General features: G+C 29.9%; 1 protein-coding gene across 1 annotated transcript; it reads left to right on the top strand.

Moving 5' to 3' along the window:
* The first annotated feature begins 960 nt into the window (after nt 1-960).
* LOC112690123 (probable calcium-binding mitochondrial carrier CBG00135) lies at nt 961-22,673 on the top strand. The gene is made up of 4 exons (XM_025564054.1): nt 961-1,107; nt 10,271-10,528; nt 16,184-16,505; nt 22,617-22,673. Exons 1-4 carry the CDS (start codon nt 961-963, stop codon nt 22,634-22,636), a joined length of 747 nt encoding a protein of 248 aa, XP_025419839.1. The 3' UTR covers nt 22,637-22,673.
* The last annotated feature ends 265 nt before the right edge of the window (nt 22,674-22,938 follow it).

Raw genomic sequence — 22,938 nt, 5'->3', positions numbered from 1 at the left:
ATGTTGTTATACGGAGTACAATGCCGCATTTAGAAATTTTGTGGCCCGGCGTAAAAAAAAAAAAAATTGGCGCCCCTCTAAGGAATCTACCCACGGAAGGTATAAGAGATAGATTCTAATGAACCTTTTAGATATTCTAAAATCAATGCTATTTTTGTGTAGTAGGCACGCCACACGCGATAACATAATACACCGTATTATTTTAAATAACTTATATTTATTGACATTATCACAACAAATTTGAGAACTAATATTAGGTATAATTTATTATTCTGGACCACTGATAGCTATATTACTATACATATATTAGTTCATAGTTGTTTAAATTCCAAACAGCATAATACATTAACATAATACATTAACATTAATCCATGATACTGTTATTACAAACAAACAAAAAAAAAAAAAATAATAATTTCAAAAAAATTTTAAAAGTTCAATAATTCACAAGTGAGCAAATTTTCGACCACAAAATGTTGGCGCCTCCAAAAAACTGGCGCCCGAAGCAGTTGTAGTCAGTGCCTCCCCCCTAAATGCGACCCTGACGGAGTACATAATTAAAATTATAGCTATGCTTATTTCATCTATTTTTCTCTCTCTCACTCTCTATTTTTTATCTCTTTTTCTCTTTGCATGGATCAAACGTTGTTAATTATTGACATTGATATTTAACAGTCATAATTCGTATACCGTGCACACGTTTTGGATTTGAATTTTCGTATTGTGTACGATTATACTGTAGTAAAATTTAGTAAACATTTAGTGAAAAAATTAATAATTCTTGATTTGAACAGTACGATATAGTCTGGCCTAATGCATTCACTCGGATTGCAATACTGTGTATATAGTAACACTTAAACATATTTTTTCCGGGCGATATCGATGTGAACAATTCAATTGTAATATTGTTTGCAACATTGATGCCTACTACCGTGGCCCGAAAGAAATAATAATAACAACATGTCGACGTCAAGCGACGGTGGTAGAACAGACGGTTCGAAATCGCAATCCGGTGTTCTGTTACGGCACTGCTTGGCCGGAGTAACGTCGGCGGCTATAACAAAAACCTTGTCGGCTCCCTTGGACCGTATAATGGTGCATATGCAGGTACGTGGGGCATGTACACGCACGATTGTTTGTAATTCGGATTTGGGGCTTAAAATAATGCACGAAGAACGATCGAAATATATTCGTGTATGCAAGTTTCGTTAAAACGTATCCGAAAAAAATCGAACGAAACACGTGCGAGACGTGTAAAATATAATTCTTGGCGTGTACAGCATACAGGATACAGTGAAAACTAATTCCTAGAGATATTTATGGCAAATAGTTATTAGACGAACAGCAAAATGTCAAAACGATCCTGATCATCGATACGTGTATACATAAAATAAATTATTATTATTATATTTTGTATACGATTGCCTACGTTGGCAACACGTATCTTCGGTCGGGTGCAGCGACGCCCCTCGATAGGAATTCGGTATCGTGGGAAGTGGTGAGGGGTAAATGTGCAGGTGCGGTGTACGCGCACGCACGTACGGCCGTGCGACGCATTGTATGCGATGCCAACGCGGCGGCCATCATTGTTATTGTGTACTACGCAGTAGTTTAATGTAAAACGAGGGGGAAAAAAAAACTTGTTCCGTGAAAAAATATTTTCAACATAAGACCCGCTTTAACGAGGACAGAGAATGGACGGTATTTACATGTATCAAACGTAGAACGTAGAACGACAAACGAGCCTCCAAAATAATCTATCTAATAATAATAATCTTTAGTAATAATCTCGGAGACAGATACGATTTCGATACGATGCACGTGCGTGCGCGTGTGTCTACATGTATACATGTACATGTTAAGTGCTTCGGTGAAACCAGTTATAACGACCAAAAAGAAACGTCTGAAGGACACATAATATTATTTTTTAAATTTTAAAACCGATAAACAATCCACTCCCGAACGCTCTTTAACGTTTTTCAACAGTCAAGCGGCCTGCTTAAAAGCGATTTATATTCGAATACGATTTCGAACAACATACCGTCGGCGACCCGTTGTGAAATAATATAAGATATTTTACGTTACGGAAAGCCAACGGTGCTCATATTGAAAGTATAAACAACCGGACCTACTATAAATGTAGGTACCTTGTATTCATTAATATCTTACTGTACCGGTGTAATAATCATCAACTACCATTGTATTATAATACTTTTAGTAAAAATATGAAGTACATTTGAGTCCAACACACATAATATGGACATTTTATTGCTGTTGTTTTGTATTATTTTATCAGACTGTAAAAACTCCGATAAAATAATCAAATACATTTGTCAAAGTATGAAAAATATTCATAAACAATTGTGCAACGTGATAAATATGATCCAAGAGCAAAAACCCCAAAATACGCATTTACTCGGATATACAAAATCCGATGAACATTTAAACCATTAATTGAGTATAGATCAGAGACGTATTTGGAAATTTGGCGCCCGTGTGCTAACATTTTTTCGCCTCTCCCCACACACAAACACAAATTATTTAACTTTTTCCACCTACTGAGCGTGTCCTTTTACTTTTACTGTCTGTTACTTTCCAGTAACCACCCGTATTCCGTATAACAGCTTTTACATTATCGTTATCTTTTCAAGCGCTTTCTAATTTATTTGTTACATTTCTTTTTTTAATATATTTACTTTTTGTGTTCTCTGGTGGAACCAGTTCTCATTGACTATTTAATCAAAAATGTCCATTGAACAATTTTTTGTTGTTAGAAAAAGAAAGCACAGTTTAAACTTTAAACAATACCTACCAAAGACTTTTTTTTTTGCTTATTTATATTTTGAAGGAGAGCTTTTTCGTCGATAGTTTTTGTCCCCCCCCCTCCTCATATGAATATTTCCAATCTTAGAATATTATCTTAGATAAAAAAAGAAAATTAACCAATTTATATTATTATTCATCAACATAAAATGGGTTATGTAAAAATCTTATGCCGCCCCTAAAAAAATGCCACCCGAGCCCTCTCTATCCCCTCTAAATACGTAATTGGTATAGATATTAGGTATTTTAAAATGTTGTCTACTGCTTTTATTTTATAAAAATTACGTATTATTTATTACCGATTTACTGGAGTTTCTTCCAAATTGTTCTGGATAAAATGAGTGTTTATTTCAACTAATATTTCGTTGCCTACCGATGTAATATTTAGCACGGCATTTAATTTTTGGATGTAACACGTTTGGCAACCGTATATATCTAAAAAAATAACACATTTAGGTACCTACATATTAATAAAAATGTTGACGCTATTTATTGACAATTATTGATTTGCGCAACGATTTGTACAACGTAAAACTTTGTATCTTTGTTTTCTCTAAACGTACTAAATTTATATTTGTTAATTATGCGCTTTTTTCCCACATCTTGTTACAAAAACATCGGAAGCGTTCACGTGTGTTATTATAATATTTATTTGCAAACTTGTCCACGTACATGAGTGTGTTTGGCGTGTGTCGTTGTATGTTGAAGCTGCATGTTATTTACGACGAAATATTACGTTCGTTATTTGTCGATGGCAGCCACATATACGAGTATGTATGTCATAGATAGGTACCAACGGTCGGTGCCGGATTACCCATTAGACGGAGTAGGCGCCCGCCTTAAGGCCTCACTCATTTATGAGGTCCTGTGAAAACGGAAAACTATATATTTTTTTTTTTATTTAACAATACATGTATTTTATTTAAGAATTTACGGGATCAAAGTCATTATGAAGTATAATATATACATATATATTAAGTTGTAGGCGTTATAGGCAGTAATAATAATACTTTTTTTTTTTTGAAAAAAATAGAAATAATATAATTATTTATTGATTTTTCTTGCAAATAAAAAAATTCAATAAACACAATTTTGTTTATAAATAATATTTGGTTATTATTAAAACTGTTAATTTTAATTATTGGGATAGGAATGTTAAAAATTATTTTGTAGGGCCCAACATTTTAATTGCCTAGGGACCCACAAATGTTTAATCCGACATTGCCTACGGTAACGGAGTTTTTTTTTTCGTTTTTTGTTACCACTGACCCGAAACTATAGTTGTGTATTAAGTTCATACGGATAATGTATACACGTACATGTAGCATATGCACATTCATATTTGATGTTATGCACGTAGTAGGTCGCGTAGATAGTAATATTTTGTTATTCGTTCTCATCGTGCGCGACGCGCCGCTGCGACGGCGAGGCCAACTAAACGTGCGGGGGGACATGACTAATGCGTTTTCATAGTACAAAAGAAGACCGAGGCCGTCCCAAAAAAACCAACGGAAAAGTAAAAAATTAGAAATAAAAATACAACTGCGTATTCAGACCGTGGTAAATTGTGATTACGTGGTCCGAGGTCTTTGCACAAGCAAAACACATTCGCGCTCGCACTCGCAGCGTACATCTCTGGAAAGATCTCTAAATGCCGCGTGTTAATTTTTTTCTCCGATTCGTATTTTGCAATAGTGTTACAGACGGCGGACACGGAGACGCGACGTGCGTATTATTATATTACTGTTACGATGGCAAAGACTCGGGGTTAGAGTTTTGATGGGCCGCGAAGAAGAAGACTATATTATTGCCAAAAGTTATTGTTAATATTATTAAACTGTTTAATCATTTAATCGTGTGCACCACACCAATCACGAGGTACGGTTAATGCAATTGCCATTGTGGTTGTTGACGATTGGTCGAAGGCCAAACAGATGAAACAGTCCCGGTGGTTCCGCGCGATCGTAAATCCGTTCGTCATGTCGATTAACTTTCTCTGCCAACGAAAAAAACCCATTGACATCATCACGCAACAAGACAATTGAAACGTTCAAAATTTAAGTTGTAATAATAATTATTATTACACGCGCACACGAACGTATAAAATATATATGTTTATCGCGTTCGATTTATTATCTATTACTACGGTAATGATGGAATATTATCAAATCGAATGCAATCAAAATACATTACCGCTGCAGAAAACGTAGCGTTCGGTGTATTTTTTTATTTTTAGAAGAAAATATACCATATACTATATCATAATACATATAGACACAATAAGTATATGTTCGATGAGAGAACAAATAACATGAAATTATAACTTGGGGAAAGAAGCCACCCACTGATGACACTTTCGAATTTGGTTACATCTTGTCTGATTTAATTATATGTGTAGTTATTATTTTTTTTTTTTAAGTAATAAATCTCTGCACCAATTGCGTTTGAGTCGTCTTTGGAGGCTACCTCGGATTATGAGGGATGACAAGTTCTTCATGAGAGGATTTGAATGGGAAGATAGACAGTTATGAAATTTTTTATAAAAAAGTTTAGCTTTTTCATGAATTTTCAATGTTCGGTGTATTAAATTCGATGTACGATTAACTAATTCGACCGATTAGATTACACATAATTTACTAATGTTGTACCTACAGTGATACGACACAATTACGAGATTTTTTTTTCTTTTTATCATCACGTGTTTACGCCGCTTTTCTTGACATTGGTATTTTTTTGTTAAATAAAAATTGGCCTTATCGCGGCAACACATTCTAGCTGAACACACTTTTACAGTGGTATACCTGTACGATAATGCATTGCCCGATGTATGTTTGCAGACAAATATTGTCTCTCGTTGAATGTAACACACGCGTTTGACGCCGAAATAAAAACGTTGAAAAATTTTATTATCGCTGTTTAAATACAACTCCGATAAAACGAACCAGTGAGTAACATTTTATCAGCTATTTGAACAGTTGGAGTGGATGCATACGAACAAAACGATAGGCGTGTTTGAAAACTCGTGAAGAGTAAATGTTTTAAACTAAATAAGTGTACACGTTTTGAAATAATGTATCCGATCGCAATAAACTATCATCTGTAGGTTATCCCCGCATGTGTCGAGCAGATGTTAAAATAGTCGGTTTACCAGCGCTCATTGTTGTCGACCCTCTGTGCTCACAACCGAAGTGAGTGTCAAAAAACCCTACACACACCCGTGTACACATATTATATGTCAATACAATATAATGTCATTAAGTGTAGACTAAAATTAGAGTTCGGTAAAATTAAATTTAAATTAATTTAATTATTATTAATTTAATTTCATTTCATTTTTATTATTATTAATTAATAATAATAATAAAAATGAAGCTTATATATAAATTAACTTTATTTTCGATATTTGTACTCACAATTAAGAGCTTGTATGACTTTTATAAATAGTTGGCTGGTAAAAAATTGCTTTATACTAGATAAAATAAGATATTGAAGTTTGACGATTATTTCAAAATAACATCTGCATAATATTTTAATGTATAAGAGTATATTGTCTGCAAAAGTGTATTTATGGAATATATCAGTGCTCAAACATTTTTGTTCGCGGAGCCCTTATGTTTCTAAAAAAATTATGGAGTGCCGGAAATTAGGAATTTATGTTCGAGACAATAATTATTATCAATATTTCATTTAAAAAAAAACACAGGACAAACAATTTTTTTTTTTAGAAGCTCGGATTTTGTCATTTTACGTTATATTGATAAATTTACCACATTTCATTTTATGAAATTACCAGCCAAGTAATGAAGTCGGAATAATTAATAATTTTCTCAGAAGTTTGAGTTGTAAATTAAATGAGAGGTGTCACTGATTCATTACGCAATTTAAGTAATAATACTAGTGTTTTTCCTCGGTAACTAAGAATTATAATAATATTTTAATTTAATTAATTCAGATATGCTCACGGAGCCCTAGGTCTCCTGGAGCACAGTTTAAGAACCACTGGTTTAATAAATCCAGAACCCTTACTTTATATTATCTACGCGTTTTGTGTATGTACGGACGAATATTGACGTAAACTTATTCTGGTCTACCAAACGTGGACAAAGAATTATCTTTCTAGAGTATTATATACGATAAATCGTGAAACAGTGTGACCCGGATCGTCACCATGGTGATCGTTGGGTAGCTTTATTGATCGCGTGCATGATAACCCCCCTCGTTAACCTGTCACCGGCCAACAACGCCATTTTAGCTCGAAAGGCTGGTATTTTCCGATATTGAAAGCCGTTCAGTTTATATAAGTACTCTAATTTTTCAACTATATCGGCAGTTTTATTACAACAAAAAAACATTATGCTATTTTAATTCACTACGATTAATAACACTATAAATACATATAAGAAGCATTTAATTATTTTTTATATAAATTATAAACATAAATATAAATATAATATAAGAACATTTGAAATATTTTGAACAAGAAAATACATTTCTTATATTTTTATTTGTCAATTTTTTAATATTTTTTATTATTTCTATTATTTTTTTTTTTAATTTATGTACCTAACCTACAGTTGAATCTATAATAAATGCTAACATTAAAATATTTAAATTAACACCTTTAACTTCTTATCATTGTTCGTTTATTGTATTCGTTTAACATTGTGTTGTGCAACATAATTTAGAACAGATAAAGAAATAATATATTTCATAGTCATAAAATTATCAGGCTTAATTATGTAAATCTTATTCTCCGAGTGTATTTAAACTATTCATTAATGAATAAAAATCATTTTTAATCTTAAACAGGAATTAATTTTGGTTTTATGAATATTGATTATTTTAATAATTGTTTTAAAGCTTTCATTATTACTCGTATATATCTACAATTTATTTTGTCTTTTTTTTTAACGTTGATCATTAACCGGATTTGTATTCAAACTTCACATAGAACATACATTAATTATAAACACTATAAAAACAAATTTGAGACTTTGCTCGCAAATTTATAGTAAAAAGGTTTTAGATGGACGTTGGTGTACCACTGATATAACAAAGATTACCGAATTTTTTGGTCTTTCTGCAGACATTGTAAATACTTGTAAATGCAAATATACGAATATACGTGTGTAAGTTTCTAGCCTAATGTTACAAACGTGCCTAATATATATTTTAATATAACACAAACAATTATTATAAGTTGTTAATTAGACGAATTAGTGCGAATACTAATATTTTATAATTTATTAGGTTGGTAACATAAAAAATATTAGAAATATTTGATTGAGGAGAAAACATTCTTCTATAAAGTTAACCGGCGTTACATAAAATAAGTTTGTATTGTTCTTATTGCATCTGTGATTCTTAGTATTATTTTTACTATAGAAGAAGTACAATAGCATACAAAGCTGACACAATAGAGGCTTGCCTATTTCTCGCACGATACATTTTTAGATGTTTTGAGTTGGTAATTTGGCCTTACGAAGGTTTAATTATGAAAAAGCAATCAACGAAAAGGGGACGTACCTATAGACTACAATATAAATTATTCAGCCATAATACGTAATGTTTGTTTTAAAAGTCATCCTTATCGATTTAGTCACTCACATAGGTCTTATGTGTAATTATTATTTGTTTTTACACGTAGATCAAAATGACCCATACGTATGGAACATTAATATGTTATATAAACTTAATAAAAACATGATCTATGAACATGTTCATCATGTTTTAGAATTGATGTGCATATTTGTTATTGGAATGCACAACAAAAAAGTCACTGATCATACATGCAACGACTGAATTAAATACTACAAAGTGCATATACAACCTGTACGTGCCTATGTTTAAATAATCTTAAAACTCTACATACCTACATTGTGAAGTGAATAATGCAATTACTGCAGTATTATATGAGTATGGAATATAAGATTAATCTTAGATTCACAAATGTACCAATACTGGCAATGCTTTGTGGTCCAGAATTTTTTTTTTTTAATTTGTTATTGTACATATTTTAATTATCAAATTTATAACATATAATTAAAATAATTGTAATAATAATAATGTGTGCTATAACATAGTTAAATAATGTTACACGCTACTTATATTTTAATGTATAATATATATACGATAAAATTAATAACCATGATTATGTAATTTCATATATAATCCATATATAATTCATAATATTTCATATATAATTTCACTATATAATTTCATCATTATTGAACCAATTAAAAAAATAAAATTGAAAGATAAATATATTATTACGTCATCTTATGAGAAAAAATACTGACATTGTTTGATAATAATGATTGTACTTAATTATTTTATATAATCGAAATCCAATACTTCTTCAACGTCAGTAATTAAAAAATAATATTTATTTTGCTCGACTCTTTTATGATATTCGAAAAATTATGATTTTTAACGATAGTCGTATATGGATTCTCGAAAAGTACGGTGTCAATAAGTAATAAGTGGTGTCGTAGCTACTAATCAAGTTGTAGTGTGAGAACAAAATATCTTGCGGCCTAGACACCCATATATTTGTAAGAATCATTAGAAAATTGTTAAAAAAGTAACTGGTGATGAGTAACACAATAACTCCAGTAGCTCATTAAAACAAAGGTTTCGGTATTCCCGAGTATTATATGTATTCGAAATGTGCTATTGTAAACTAATTTTGAGATTGATAAAAATAACAGAGCACCCAGATATTTGTATGCAAAAAAAATGCTTGTAGGTTTGTAGGAACTGGAATTGTTTTAAATATTTTAAATTGTTATTTATTTATTTGTTCGTTATTCCAACGTTTTCGATGTAGAGTGGGATTTCGATTATATTAATTGAGAAAAAGCCATAAAAAAATTATGATAATTATATAATTATTATTAGAGTGTGACACGATAAAACGTAATTATATAAACGTAGTTTACGAACAGATTATAGTATTAAAATATTATAAAATATTTCAAAAATATTTTGTATACATGTTTTTTTTGTATTGGATGCTTGTAGATATTAATTTCTAAAAAAAAAAATTAACATCCGAACTTTCACGTTTTTGGACTGAATGCGGTTACAATTGATTTGGATGAATCAATATCAATTGAAAAAAAATCGTTTTTATAATACAACGAGAGAATCATTGTTACTTTTATGTTATGTACGTACATTTTATTTAATTTACGTTTTTAATGACACGATGATAAAGTTCGTAAATACATTTTGTATCACGTTTTATAATATTTTCCGTTGAATGCTTTTCAACCGTGTGCGACACGGAGCAAATATAAAACGTATGTTCCTCAAAAACAAACGTTTTCCAATCGTATGTTGTACCCGACAAATATTGAACAGTGCGCGCGCGGACATCACGTCATGAATATTATTGTTCGATTTAACGGCCCGTACTACAAAATGCACGCACGCGTTTGCGCAGGTGACCGAATGCGACGGGTTTCGCGCGGCCGTACGGCACGTGTACTGCAAACAAGGGTTTTGGCAAGGGTTTTGGCGCGGCAACGGGCTGAACGTGCTCAAGTCGTCGCCCGAGTTCGCCGTCAAGTTCAGCTTGTACGACTACGTGAAACGGCGGTTGAAGGCGTACCACGGCGACGAAAACTTGACCAGCAGCGACAGGTTCGCGGCCGGAGCCGTGGCGGGCGTGTGCAGCCAGACGTTGATGTACCCGCTGGAGGTACGTAAAATACAAAATATGACGTTCCGCGTGCGATGCGTACCTGATAAACACGTCTGGGTCCCGAAACTCGACGTAGTGCGGTATTCACTAAAATTAGTATAAGGTTCTCTAAACTTCTCGCATCAAAGATTGTCAGTAAATATTTAATTATACTACTGATTCCGTGTATGATTGATTAGTACGTATTCTGCGCTAACCACATAAGCTTATTCCATCCCTAAGTTATGGATTGTTATTTTAAATTGAGGGAAAAAAAAAAGGTTTTTCAGCACGTTTGTTTCACCCCGTAACATCTATAAAGCTCTAATCTGAAACGGTAAAACATCTCTCAGGCGAGCCCGGGCAAACCCGGCTGGTTTGACGATACAGCTTTATCGATCTCGTTGCGCGCGCGCTTGCGCACTTCGGCATCAACTTTTTTCACATCTAATTCTGTTCTGCCATACGACTAGGAAGATTGCTTTTTCTCTTGGTCTTACAAATATTATCCTAACTATAGCTAAAATAAATAATTCTAAAATTCAAAATTTACATATTTTTTACTGCTTTGAAGAAATCGTAAATGGCCTTACTTGCTTTGCTTATAAAAATGTAATTGTTTCAACAAATATGTTAGTTTTTATAATGATTATAAGTAAATTACGAATTAGTTTTCTATGGTGCTTAAGCGATTGAGGAATTAAAAAATAAAATATTTACAACATATATAATATATATATATACGATTAAATATATATTAATATATATATACGAGCGAGTACGTAATATGCATTATTAGTGAGCTGTACTAAGATAATGATTGTGATATCTTGAGTAAATATAATCCATAGTTTTTTGTTACCCCCCCCCCCCTTAACATTGCTTTCAATGTAATTTTTTTTGTCATTTGAATACACACACGTACCCACCGATAAAGCATGTCTACACAATATGCAAATAAAACAGTGAACGCACACCAAGGTATTCTGAGTACATAATAATAATTTATTCACCTTTATCATATTATTACACTATTGTACATGCACAATAAAAATCGTGACACTCGACGAACGTGAACTACACAGTATGGTTGTGCCATGTAAACTAAATTTACTTGCAGTTGAAATCGTAAAGCGATCGTGTTTGATTACCACAATATTTAAGTAACTAAAACACTAAACTTTCCCATCGTACGTTTTAGGACGGTCTTAGTATACCTAATATTATCGACGTTTAAAAAGCCGAATATTTTGTTTTGAAAATTTTAGTGTTAGAATGTATTTCAATAAATCTCTAAGACAAAATACAGAATAATGTGGACAAATCTATTTATTTTAGTTGATTTTACAAATAAACATCGTGAGGTATAACTATAGGTTAGATATATATATATATATATATAGTAAGAATGTACAACACGTTAACTACGATAAAGGAATTGATTACATCTTATTAATTTAAGAAATGTATAACAATTGATCAAACTAAAAACGTAAAATATTGCAAAACGGTGACCGTGGTAAATTAACTACAAACTTTTATATTTGAAAACGGTCGCTGTATCAGTAGTTACATTTTAAGCCTTATAATTCGACTCTTATAATCTGTTCACTTTTAAACGATTTGGCATAAGTAGATTAAGTACAAATTTATGATTAATAATTATAGAACTCCTTTGAAAATATTGTTTCTTTGTTTTGACATGGCTTACAATGTAACTTTTCTTCGTAAATTACATAAATTACTAACTTCTTTGGAATGTTTGTTTCAGTTATTTCGAATTAGCCTCATTATTCGGAATTTGTTATCTATTAGGTCATTAATAATGACGTAATTTTTGAAATGTATGTTGATCACATTCGTAAACTATACTAACATAATTAAAGCGATAACATCATTTTTGAATTGTATTAATTAGTAATTATTAATATATAAATGTAGGTAAATAATCTTGTTGTTGAAACATTTATATGTAAAAAAAAAAAATCAGTAATTATTTATAATAATTTTACATTAAATGGTATTGATAACGAAAATAAAAAATATACGGAAAAATACACGGGATTTGCTTGCTTGCTATAAAACGTGTCACAACTAATACCAAAAACTTTTTTGGTAGGAGTTTTATTGCGTACAAAAGAATTAATTGCTATATGATAATTTTTAATGAAATCGATTTCGTTCAATTTGGTATGCGTGTGCTAACTGGGTAAATAAAATAAAACCAGAATGTTAATTGAAAACTAATATTTTTTATTCTTATACTATTGGACTTAAACCCATTTAATAATAATAATAAGTTTATTGACTCTCTTATCAGGACAAAGAGTACAAATTTTTCATTTTTACAAAAATTATATAATATTATAAAAATAATAATTAAGTACATATTATTAAAGTATGATATGCAATAGTAATGAATTATGAAAAAGTTTTAGTTTATGTGAACAAATAACTGATACAACTATAGAAATTGATTACAATAAGATACATATTAATTTAAAGATAAATATATTATATATTATTAACATATATATTTTCAAAACAGTAAATCATTTGTTGTTTAGTATTTCTTATACAACGCGATTAATGTTATATTTGAATATTGATAAATGAACAAATTATTATTCATAATAGTATATATAATATATAATGTAATAGTAGTATTACATAATTTGTTTTTCTCTACAAAATCGAAATCATACTTGAGAGTAGCTATTTGAATAAAAAAAAAAATCTTAGTGGTTTATGTAATAAAACTGGTCTACACTATACCCGTTTATCCACCCGTGATGTATTTAAGTATTTAACAAGAGGGGATAAGCCTACATACACATTTAACTGTGTCATATTTAAACATTTTCAAGTATTCGTAAACATAAAAGTAGTGTCACGATTGAAAAATATTTATAGAAAAAAAAAAAAAAGAGTATCTATCCTCCATACATGTCACTCGTAAATACACGACTCCTACCTGCTGACGAATAATATCAGTAAAGATAATTTCTTTTATTTTACATTTTTTAGCATCGTAGTTTTTTGTTTTTGAATATTATTTCGTAGCTTATTGAAACCGTATGGGGATACATGTTTGTATTTTGAATGTTTCGATTTGAATAACGAGAACAGAAACGACAAATAATTACAATATGTTTTCCCGTATGTACCCCGTGGCCCACTGCTACTACTGTTACGGCACAATGGAGTATTATTGTGTTTTTTTTTCTTTTCTACTCGTTCTCGGTACGTCGCAGTACAACGGCGTACCATTGTGGACAAACCCGAACGATTCTCATACGCGTGCGCGTGCGTACCGCAAACAGTTCGTACATTTATAATACTTTGTTCGCTGACATTAAAGTACAACATTCGTGTTGCCCGCACATCATGATACACATGTAATGAGTTTTTTGCTCTCGACTTCAAACTTAGAACTAAATTGGGTTACACGTAGTGTAATATATATTTATAAAAAAACAAAAAAATTAACTGTATTTAAACAATTACAATGCATGTAATGTCTGTAAGGATAATACGCTATTTTTGTTGACGAATAAATTATATTGGCTACACAAGTACACATAAGTAATAATGAAACGTGTACCTAATAACAGTGATAGATATTGTTCATATAGTATTCCATATGAAATAACTAAATTCTTGAGCTTATTTGGTTTTAGAATGAGTATAAAAGTGGACAGTTTCCATATTATTGGAAAGTGCAAAAGTTTTAGCATGAAGTTGAATATAAAAGTAATTAGTACAAGAGATTTTTTTGGTAATTAGAATTTATTTAATTTTATTTAATTAACATTTTATCTGATATTAAGTTGTAACCTAGCGCTTTACCTTCTTTTAGTTTTTTTTATTAAAAATTCTATTATATTCGGTGTGTCAGGTTTGACGGGAAGTGGAACAGGGAAGGGAATGCGAAATTGATCGACTGTATTAGAGTGTTGAAGTCTAGGTAAAATATCAGGATGTGACATGAAAACATTTTATAAATGTTTTTAAAAAACAATTAAAAAGTATTTGATTTTGCTATTGTTTTACCATAATGAAAGCGTTGAAGGTCTTTGTGGATTTGACATTCTCGATAGTTGGCTGGGTAATTTCCTGTGCAAAGGGCGCACACTGGTGGTTGGTCTATGGTAAAATATTTTACTAATAATTTCTTATAATATGATTATAATACAGAAAAAAGTATGAAATATCAGTATAATATTTTTACTCATTATATTATTCTATGTTATATATTTATATTTTTTTCCTATATCACATTGATAAAAGTAATAACTTTTCCAATACAATCAGACAACAATACACAAACAATAGTTAATATTTACGATTAAGCAGTCGAATTTTCTTGCTTTTCAAGACACTGTTATTTATAATTATTTATTTATATTCGAGATTCAGGACAGGCAGGGCGAAATTAACCAAGCAATTTGTACATTGCTCGGTATTTCATATTGCCTGTAACATATATTAATCGTATATAATGTCTTTAATAAATGTTGACTGTATATTCATAGTTACAAAATTACTTTTTCTCAAAAATATATCTTTTTCTCTTTACACTTATAAATATAGTGTGTGGCTTATTGTATTGAAATTATTACATACACACTACGTATAACTACGTATTCCATAGAACGTAAATAAAAGTAAGTGTAATATTGCATAAAACGTTCTTATATTGAAAAAAAAAATTTTCATTTTCTTTGAAAATTCAATTTTTATTTAGCAATTCTATATTTTTTGCCGTTCTTCTGGATCTTATTTACAAAATTGCATCTACATAAACTCAGAAATGTATAAGCTTCGGTATAAGTTTGAAGTGGTGTATTTATTTTTTGTGTAAATATTTTAAAGATAAAAATATAAATAATTATATAAAAAATAAAAATAATAGGCTCTACTTGTAAAAAATTTATATATTAAACATTAAATGTTCATTGTTAATAAAAATAAAATTAACTTCTAGTTTTTCCGTGTTCAATACAATGGATTAAATTTCAATTCAAAATAAATTCTTCAGCCACATCAAATCAAAATGAAAATATTCATTTAATTAAAAAATGTATTCTCGAATGAAAATGTCAGAATTAAAAACGTTATCGCTTGTTGTATTTTTCGTTGTTTTTTTTAGTTGAAAATAAAAACATTAACCGATCTTTTTTTTCATCTGTGAGATTTTTGGTACAGATTTTTAGCAGGAAAAATCATTGTAAAATCAACATATTTATCGTTTAGTCTAGAATTAAAAAGCGTGTATTTTCTAGTGCTATTGTAATAAACACATATTATCGAATATTAATGCTATAGTACAGTGATAAATACGCTAATAGTGCATTTTGATTGATAAAGGAGAACGTGAAATAAGGAAAATTAAGTATTTACTCTTAAATAACTATTTTTCCTGTTCAAAAAGTATGGAGGAGGAGGAGGAAGACATCCACGAGTTTACGTGGACAAATCATTCATCGAGTACAATGTGCACGCAAAATCTTGCAATTAGTAAATGCAATAAACGCTCAGCAAACAAGCTACTATTAAACGGACGTCGTTGAACGATTGTTTCGACATCATCATAATTATAAATAATATTTAATGTCTTATAATCGAGACAGTAATACGGTGTATTTGTCTTTTACTTTCGACTGCTTTCAGAATGCGAAAACGCGTCTGATCGTCGGCAACCACTTGGGTATTGCGGACGTGCTGACCAAAACTTACCGGACAGATGGTGCTCGCGGTCTCTACAAAGGTTTCTGGCCCAACATGGCAAGCATTTTCGTGTACACGGGCATTTTTTTAATGACCTACGAACATGTAAAACAATTGCAGTATGATCGCATGGCCGCGGGCGCTTGGCTCCCCGTCAGTCATGAGTGGATGGTACACTCGATTTCAGCCATGTGTTCGAGCGTTGTGGGCATGATTCTGTGCTATCCGATATCCAGGATCATCACTAGACTTCAAATCGAAAATGGTCAGTATGCAACGTTATTAATAGCAATAATAGAATTAGCGCTGCTGCGCATGTATAGTCTGTCTTAACACGTAGAACTCGAAAAAAAGTTACGATGAACGATTGGATTCATGTCTTCCACTGGATATATTTTCGTTCAAAAACCAATGCATAGCTTGTTTCGGTACATCCATACTAAATATATTAGGTGTTATGTATATATAAGTAATACGAAAAATTTGTACTAAATGTAAATATTGTGTAATTGTATTAAGACAATATTGTCTCGGACTAAAGAAACGAAAAAATATCATCTCTTAAGCACTTTTGGTATTCGATTTTCTACCTTCAACTTGACGCATATTTACCAGCCGAAAGTTTGATAAGAGAATAATACTTAGTTAATCATAATGTCTAACCAGATATTTGTTTTCATATGACGATCTGAATTAAACACATGCTTGCTCAAGTTTTTCTCGAATAACATTCGTAGACCTTATAATTATTTATAAAACTGTTTCGACAAATTCTCTCCCTGCGTGCATTGACGTAAGACATATGCTCGAATGTGAACTATAAAAAGATCATTTTCTTTTTTGAAAAACAGGCCAAAACATTATATCGTTATAAACGCGTTCAATTCAGCTGTGTTTCTTCCTTTATTTTTAACATTCGAGTATAACATTCGGTCAACATGCATCACTGCGTTTAGATAAAAACAAAATACACGCGCGTTGTGTATAGTTATGGCCGCTAATATACAATTGCTCTTTTCATTACTGAATATGATAGTATTTCCGAAAATGTATGCTAAGGTGGCCCATAAATGTCCTCTGTGTTGGGTCGAAGACCCTCAAAACAAAACGTTTTAATATAAAAAATGTTATCACATATATATATATATATATATATATATATATATATATTTCATTATCGGTCATTATTGATTTCTATAGACCCGCACTGTAATATTACCTTGCAGTACGCGTTATTATACGAGGCGCATAACAGTATCATTTTTTCCCCTAATGTAACATAATATATATACTTTAACGCGATACAACGAAACTAAATTCAGAAATAAATATTATTATATTTTAGTAACTGAGATATTTTACTTGTCATTAGTTTAACGAACAGCGACCCATAAGTTGGGAAACACTGGTTTATATAATGTATACCTATATATGATTTAAAAATCACGCTGTACGCCCGTAGTGTACTGTATATAAACACTCGACTGTTGATGTAATATTTTTTCACTGCGCACGTAGTTTGTGGTCATGCTAACGTACATACTAACGCGTAAGCGAGAGAGGTTAGACTAGGAGACAAAATAATACTAATATGCGCCTCGCAATAATGCGTACTGCAAGTGGGAACAAATCAGGTACAAGGTTACATTACAGGTTATAGGAGTCTAACAGGTCTGTAGCAGTCGATAATGAATATCCATTATTTATATACATAAAATAACATTAAGTGTAGTATAGGATACGATACGCTCTCGGTGATTATATAATAACGAGTCGTGCGGAATTATTTCGAAATCGGTCTCGAACGAAGGTTGATTCTATTACCTACGATCGTCAACAACATTTTTTATTGTGATCATCAGACGTTAACGCTGTATTCTATTATCTCCGTTGACTTTCGTTTATATTTTCTCTCCGATCATTACCCGAAAACCCGTTAGATTGTATATTTTATCCCATACGCTATGTGCAGTCAAACTAAGAATTTCCATTCACTCGACCCACTCAAGTACATAATTTAAACAAAAATTTATTGTTCATGTAAATGTCTATAAATATACATATATATATATATATATATATAGTACGTGAGTATGTGTGTGTGTCTATACATGTATATATTCACACTCATTTCTTTTATTTTTAATACCATAGGCCGATAAAAAATATGCTTCCTCTTATCGTAATTTTTATTTATTTCTTGAGCTGTCAATTAAATCGTTCATGCAGCTACATCAGCATAATATACGCATTTAAATGTCTATTGCGATGGAGTTCTGGGAACATTCGAAAACGTGCACGTTTGAATTATTCATTAATTTCATCAGTATTTTTTAATTCAAAATAATAATTATCATAATAGTTTTCCAGCATTTCTGTAGATAAAAACAACTCGACTGCGGCGATAAGACAATATAATGTGTTCTTATTTCACCACACAATCCCTAAACGAATATTTTTTCCTGACAGCAGTTTTTTGTTTATGGGGTGTTAATACCTCAGTAAATCGATAGTCAACTTATAATTTCTTTATATCACTCAGGTTCAAACAGTCTTCAGATATCGTAGAAAAATATAGTAATTCAGATCATTATTTCATTATTCATCGCAAAAAAACTGTGTCTACGAACTATTATGTTAGCGTTGCGTGATTTGGTCCATGTGCGTAATCTTGGGGAGGGGGGGGCAAAATTGTGTATTTAAGTATAAAGAACTTATAAAGAAAAATAGCAGTCTCAAAAAAAGTAAAATCTAAATTGTTATGTCCATAGATGATCAGAGTATGCAATGTTCCTCCTCCTCCAGACTACGCGAATGCCAACGATCTCATTATATATTTAAATAGTCTGTGCGAACTGTTTTATTTACAACCGTTAAAAGTTAAATTGTTTATCAAATAAAACTTATTATTATTATTAAATATGGTTCTTTTGGTCTTCTAGATTTTTTTTTTCATGATTAATAGTTATTTATTTACTTATGTAATTAAAAATCATGTACACAATTTTGATCGAAAAACTGGAATTGAATTTTAAGTGGTAAATAAATTAGCGAATGAAGTGACCGATTTTGTACAGTTTGTAACTTTACTGATTAGTTTTGCGCTCTATGAGTATCAACGAAATTATGTTTATGATTTAATAACCTTTATTTTTTAAACAGAAAAAATTTTTACGTGTAAATAATGTGTATTAAAGTCGGAATACTGTTTATATACCAATAGCATTGAAGATTAAAAAGTATATTGAAAACGATAAAACATAATGTAAAAAGTAAACAGCAACATTTTGGTATGAAGTTTGTACATCTAAAGATTTTATTTTATAAAAACAATCTCGACAGAACCGTTCAATAAGTACATTATTTTCTGATGAAATGCAACGATTTTTGTAACAATAACAATATTTATTATTGTTCAGTGTAATCCCTAGTAGGGAATGTGAATTTATGTGGTAAGATTGAGAGAAATACGGGAATTTAATTTATTTGATTGTTCCCAAAAACAAAGAAATTCGTTGTAAACGTGGAATAAATGCGTGCTAAGTCAACCGCAATGACTAAATATGTATAATATAAATGTATTTACGTACAACTTAATGTTAAAATAAATTCTCGCGTTTATGAGGGATACAGATTATAAATCGTGTGATAAGTTATGCGCAAGCTTCAATGAGAATTATAAGTTAATAATTAATAATTAATAATAATTTTAAAATACTATCAGGTGTAAAATATATAAATACATTATGAAATCAGTTAACTTAAATAATGCTATCAATTACTTTAATATTTTTTAAGTTGTACCAATCAAAAATTCTTAAGTATATTCCAACATTTTTATTTAAAATGTTTTTATTACGAGGGTTTATTAATTAATACTTTAACTTTATTATTCCATACAGATATTCGCATTATTGTCTAATGAAAAGAATTATTGAACTCATTTTATTCACGCTTGTTTTTGCTATACATTTAGATTACCTTGAAACATTTACTGGACAATTCCATCACAAAAAACATTTTTTTGCGAAGCATTTCATAATAATAACCTCTGTTGTGATAGGTTTAAATCATATTCCGGCCACTGATGCATTTATTTTACGTGAACGAATATTATGTTGTTATAGCGTCAAAATAAAAGCGAACTCGATCCAGTGACGTTGAATAATATTGAAACAACCAGTTCAAATTTTTAAATTAACCTACCCGACCCTTTTAAATACCCTTTTTTTTTTAAGTATCTATAAATAAATATAATATTTTAAATAAAAAACATTTATTAAGTAATTTATAAAATAATTAATTAGATTTTGTTAATGATATTATTTTATTAATTTTTTATTATTCTAATTTTCTGGACAGTTCAATTGAACTACCTAGAGTTCGTGTTTGGCACCACTTTTCCATTCTATAAGTTACAAAAAATTTTACTCGCCATATCAAACACAATTTTTTAATTTTATGAATACTGTAATATGTACATCGATGGATTAAACAAGGGAGTGCTAATAATCGAAAAAAATATATTTTGAAAAGCGAAAAAAAATTTTATGTTTATCTAATAATAGTAAAACAAAAATTAAATATAAATGTGATATCTATGGTGAGCTTTAGCATGTTTTCGTTTCCGAAACGTATTTATAATATTAAATATTTAGTTACAAATTGTAAATTGGTTTTTAAATTGGTAAATTTAAAAAAAAGTTGTTTATCATCGTAAAAAGCAAATAGTATCTTATTTATAATAATTAGATATTAATAGTTGATATACACTATTATATTGTTGTTTTATCAGATTAGAATTTAGTTGTATGTGAAATGAATAAAAACAAAAATCAAATAAAGGCGTGTTCTTTATTTGATATAATTATACGTACGATACAATTATGTATATTTGGTATATATCACAAAATATAATATAAGTATCACTGTGGTTTTCAAAAAGATTTAACATTAAAAATATTGCAATTATATTCATTGAATTAGAGAATACATTATAATCATAAGTATCACGTACCGTGATATTATATCACATTAGTTTTGATTTATTTTAATAAAATTATTTTAATCAACCCATTTTAATGTTAATATATATATATAATAGGTGATTTCTAGGGCTAGGATTCGTATGTAACAGCATGTTTCTTATGCGACTTCTGATTATTGATTCTGACAGAAATGTCCATGAATCACCTCATGATGAGATAAATTGGTATTTTTATTTTGCATAGTTTTGCATATTTTGGATAAAATGCATATTATTGCATATATTAAATAAAATTAATATTATTGCATACTTCGATTATAAAAATGCGATAAATGAATCTTTTATAATATATTTCGTAAATAATATTTATAATTTTATATTAATATTTCGTATTTAATTCTAGCCATGCTGATTAAAGTATAAAACTTAGTTTTTTTGCCAAACATAAATTTTATTTTATTTCTCAATTATAATATATTAAGACAAACAGCCAACCACTGATGTATTTCAATAAATAAATATTTTTTTGTAACTATATTTTTGTGTTTATCTTATAAAAATTTAAATGCATATTTTTTGCATATTCTTGGGTATTTTGGTAAACAAAAAGCATATTTTACAATTTTTTATTGCATACAAATCCTAGCCTTGGTGATCACTATTGTTTTTGAATTGTGGGCTTTGTAGTACATTAGTTAGAAAGTTAAACAAAGTAATCTTTGGCAAATCTAATAATACATTTTATTTCATCGTCTTTTACGAAGTATAAATAAAATAATAAATATTATTTAATTTATAAGTAAATTTTTTAAAAATGTTTTCTTAGTGAATTTTAATTACGATATTTTAACAAATTAACCTTGTAAAATGAATAATTTAAAACGACGCTAGAAAGCATTATGTTAAAAAAAAACAGAATATAGCTCAGGCTTATATGATAAGCCTGTAAGTTAACATATGATGTTAAATTGAATTTTTCAACGTGTGAGTCTATTACATTTCTTTTGATATAAAAGTAATTATATAGTAATATATATAGAATACATATTAAATTCACGTATGAATGATTACGATTATATTAATGATATTAGCCATATAAGTACGGTGAGGTGGTATATATTTGTTGAATATGTTAAAAGTGCCTTCATACGCGAGTTTTTATATCTAATTGTTTCAAAAATGTTAATTTTATGAGAAAATCAATAAACCGTAAAAATGCTTGGAAAAATATTATTATTATTATTTTTTTTTATTTATTTAAATATTATTATAATATTGTGTTTTATATAATTAATAATGATAAAGATATATTATTACTGAATACAGTTATCAAAGTTTTAAAAACTAAACAAAACTAAAATTGTGCTTTCACAATGCCACAACTTTCAGGTTTATGGACATACATGTAATTAATGTAATCACGAGTCTCGCTACATCAAGTTTGGGGAGAGTCATCAGATAGAAGACTGCTCTCAGAGATAGAAACAGTCCAGCCAAATGCGACCTTTGCTTAGGTGCTCACACAACCAACTTTAAAGGCGATCCAATCTTCAAATCTATCACCAAACGTCATAGAAATAATCACTCTAACTCTCTCAAGTCTATGGTAAAATTCATCTTGTCCCTTTCCTGGTTCCATTTCCTACACTTCCGATTACATCTTTACAAGCTCCAAACCAGCTCCTAACTTTAGTATTGAAATATAACTATT

The sequence above is a fragment of the Sipha flava genome, unplaced genomic scaffold (genome assembly GCF_003268045.1).
Source record: "Sipha flava isolate LNK unplaced genomic scaffold, YSA_version1 113_pilon_pilon, whole genome shotgun sequence".
Taxonomy (NCBI): Eukaryota; Metazoa; Arthropoda; class Insecta; order Hemiptera; family Aphididae; genus Sipha; species Sipha flava.
The sequence above is the reverse complement of the archived record's forward strand: the minus strand, read 5'-3'. Positions and strand labels throughout refer to the sequence as shown.